Source organism: Trichomycterus rosablanca, chromosome 17 (assembly GCF_030014385.1).
Source record: "Trichomycterus rosablanca isolate fTriRos1 chromosome 17, fTriRos1.hap1, whole genome shotgun sequence".
Lineage (NCBI taxonomy): Eukaryota > Metazoa > Chordata > Actinopteri > Siluriformes > Trichomycteridae > Trichomycterus > Trichomycterus rosablanca.
In genome coordinates, this window is record NC_086004.1 from 30029815 (window position 1) to 30032314 (window position 2500).

Below are 2500 nucleotides of genomic sequence, written 5' to 3' on the forward strand. Positions count from 1 at the left end.
TTTTTTACTTTGTTTTTAGTCTTGTTGGCTCCCTGGTCGCGTCCCTTCGCTCGTCCTCTCCAAATAAACCCGGCGCCACCTCAGATCGACACCCCTCACACGCCTCATTTCAGACACGCCCTGATGGCTTATTTTTCTCTCCCGCGCCGCTCGGGCCCCCGACACGTTATTCCGTCGTGCCCGTCAGGCTCCAGGACTTTCCGAGCCGTGATTATTTTTCAGGGCAGCGCCACCCCGGCACGGTTCCATCGCTAAATGCACCGGCGGCTGCTGCCAGACTGAGAGAACGACTCTCTTCCTCCTCGTTAAAAAGCTTTAATAATAACGGCGCGCTCCTCGTATTAAAGAGGGAGCCTGCACCGGTGATTCGGAGGTGAACGTGGAGCGACTCAAATCCTCCGTCGTTAATAAATCATTTAGTGTGTAAACGTGTGTAAGAGTGAATATGAGGTGGAAAAATAGACGCCTGCGGTGTTTCATTCCTGCTCCGCTCTCCTCAGGATGGAATTTCATTATTATTATTTTATTTATTTATTAATTCAGCTTGTTTACGTCTTTCTGAGACACTTTCAATTTCTCAGTCTTTTTTAAATAGATGTTCTTTTATTTTCCGTGTTGTTTTGGCTGCAGCTCTGAAGACGGTGGTAGAAGTTCCTCTGGGAAGCCGCGGCCTGAGACTCACCGCCAAGGGTCCCGACGTCATCGGTGAGTCCCGACTTCCTGTAGTTCAGTATTTATATTTCATTAGAATTTTAGCGTTCTGAGTTCTAATAAATAAATCAGTAAACCATTCTTCTTAACCGGTCAACCGACCACCCTGTTCACCAACCAGTCAACAATCCTGTCCACCAACCAACCAACCAACCAGTCAACAATCCTGTTAACTGACCACCCTGTTCATCAACCAATCAACCAACATATTACCAACCAAACAACAACCCTGTTTACCAACCAATCAACCAACATATTTACCAACCAGCCATTTAATCCACCAATCAAGTGATCAGTAGACCAGACTAAGAGTCCAAACCAAGTAACCAACCTGTACATTAATGAATTCACTAACTAACCAAACACATCCAATCAATCAACCAGTCAACCAACAAACCCACTAACAAATTAATCAATAGCTTCACCAACCCTCCAACCTGCTGACCAACCGATCTACAGATCTCTGTGATACTACACACGTGTGTTAGAAATACGACTGGGTAAGTGGATATGACTAAACTGGGAGAAATGCATTAAAAATGATTTATACATGATTTAACACTGAAAAGGAGACGAGCGTCCACCAGAGAGACCAGGGTGGAGACCAGGGTGGAGACCAGGGTGGAGACCAGGGTGGAGACGGAGGAACAGACCGTGGACATCTGTAACCAGCGGTTCATGAACTGCAGAGAAACGGAACCCCGTCTGAGGTGACCGGGAGGAGGGTACTCAGGTTACCTGTGGACGGGTGGATGGTAGAATTTGGGCTCAGAGAGGCTCGGTTAGGATTAAATAGGAACCTTGTTAGGAAACGCTGAAACGTGAGGAGCTGCAACCTTTAAATACCAGAGAAACTGTCTCACATTCAGCCACATTCTGTCTTTTCTCGTCTGTCTGTTTCTCCCACTTTAGTCGTAGCCAGTTCCTCCTCCTCTGCTGGAGACCCTGATGGTGTATGAGGAGGGTATATTCTCCTGACACGCCCTCCCTTCGACGCGACTCCTTCTTATCCCCCCGTACTTTGGTGGATCAGTGTGTGAGGTCGGTCTCACTCACGGAGAGTCACGCACTGATCTCCACGTTCCTCCACTTCTGTACAGGCACCTCAGCCTACTAACCAGGGTCCTTACACAGCGTCCACTTTTTAGTCCCGTCTTTTTCCACCCAGACTAGTGGACGATTTTATCTGCACGCACTAGGGGGCGCCCAGCTGACCGGTAGCAGAGCTGAGATTCAAACACTGAGAGATCAGCGGAATATACATCTGACTTTGCTGTAACAGTTTAGGGAAGGCCCACAAGTGTCCTGCACAGAGCCCTGAGCTCAGCACCACTCAACAGCTCTGAGATGATCAATCAGCGCCCAGTCATCTTTTGACTGAACGGGCACGAATTCCCACAGACATACCTCTGACTGTTGTTCTAGCTGAAAAGATCACACAGATGTCGCTCTGTTTTAAGCTGGTTGATGTATAATAGATGGCAGATTTTGACGGTCTCGTTTTGTGTGTGTGTGTGTGTTAGTGATCGATGCCAACACCCTGACCGGCAGGAGAGAGGAGCTGGTGCTGGGTTCCTCAGGTTCCTATAACCTGACCAACAGCACCGTGGAGTATCAGAGAGGAAGAGAAGGCGAGAGACAGACGCTACGCTGCCACGGACCGATCGCCGCCGACTTTACCATCAAGGTCTCGCCACGTCTCCTTAAGTTCTAGAAGCTTCTCACTTGTTTTATTTATTCATTTTATTTATTTATTTATTTATTTATTTATTTTTAAATATTTTTTATT

The 2500-nt window shown here is 47.4% G+C and overlaps 1 protein-coding gene across 1 annotated transcript in view; it reads left to right on the forward strand.

The window, feature by feature from the left end:
• The window catches only part of LOC134331136 (ADAMTS-like protein 3), a 43549-nt gene that overhangs the window by 35633 nt on the left and 5416 nt on the right, over positions 1 to 2500 (forward strand). Inside the window, exons 8-9 of the mRNA XM_063012417.1 lie at positions 631 to 705; positions 2235 to 2398. Of these exons, the coding sequence (XP_062868487.1) occupies positions 631 to 705; positions 2235 to 2398 (239 nt within the window). The remainder of the gene's footprint in view (positions 1 to 630; positions 706 to 2234; positions 2399 to 2500) is intronic.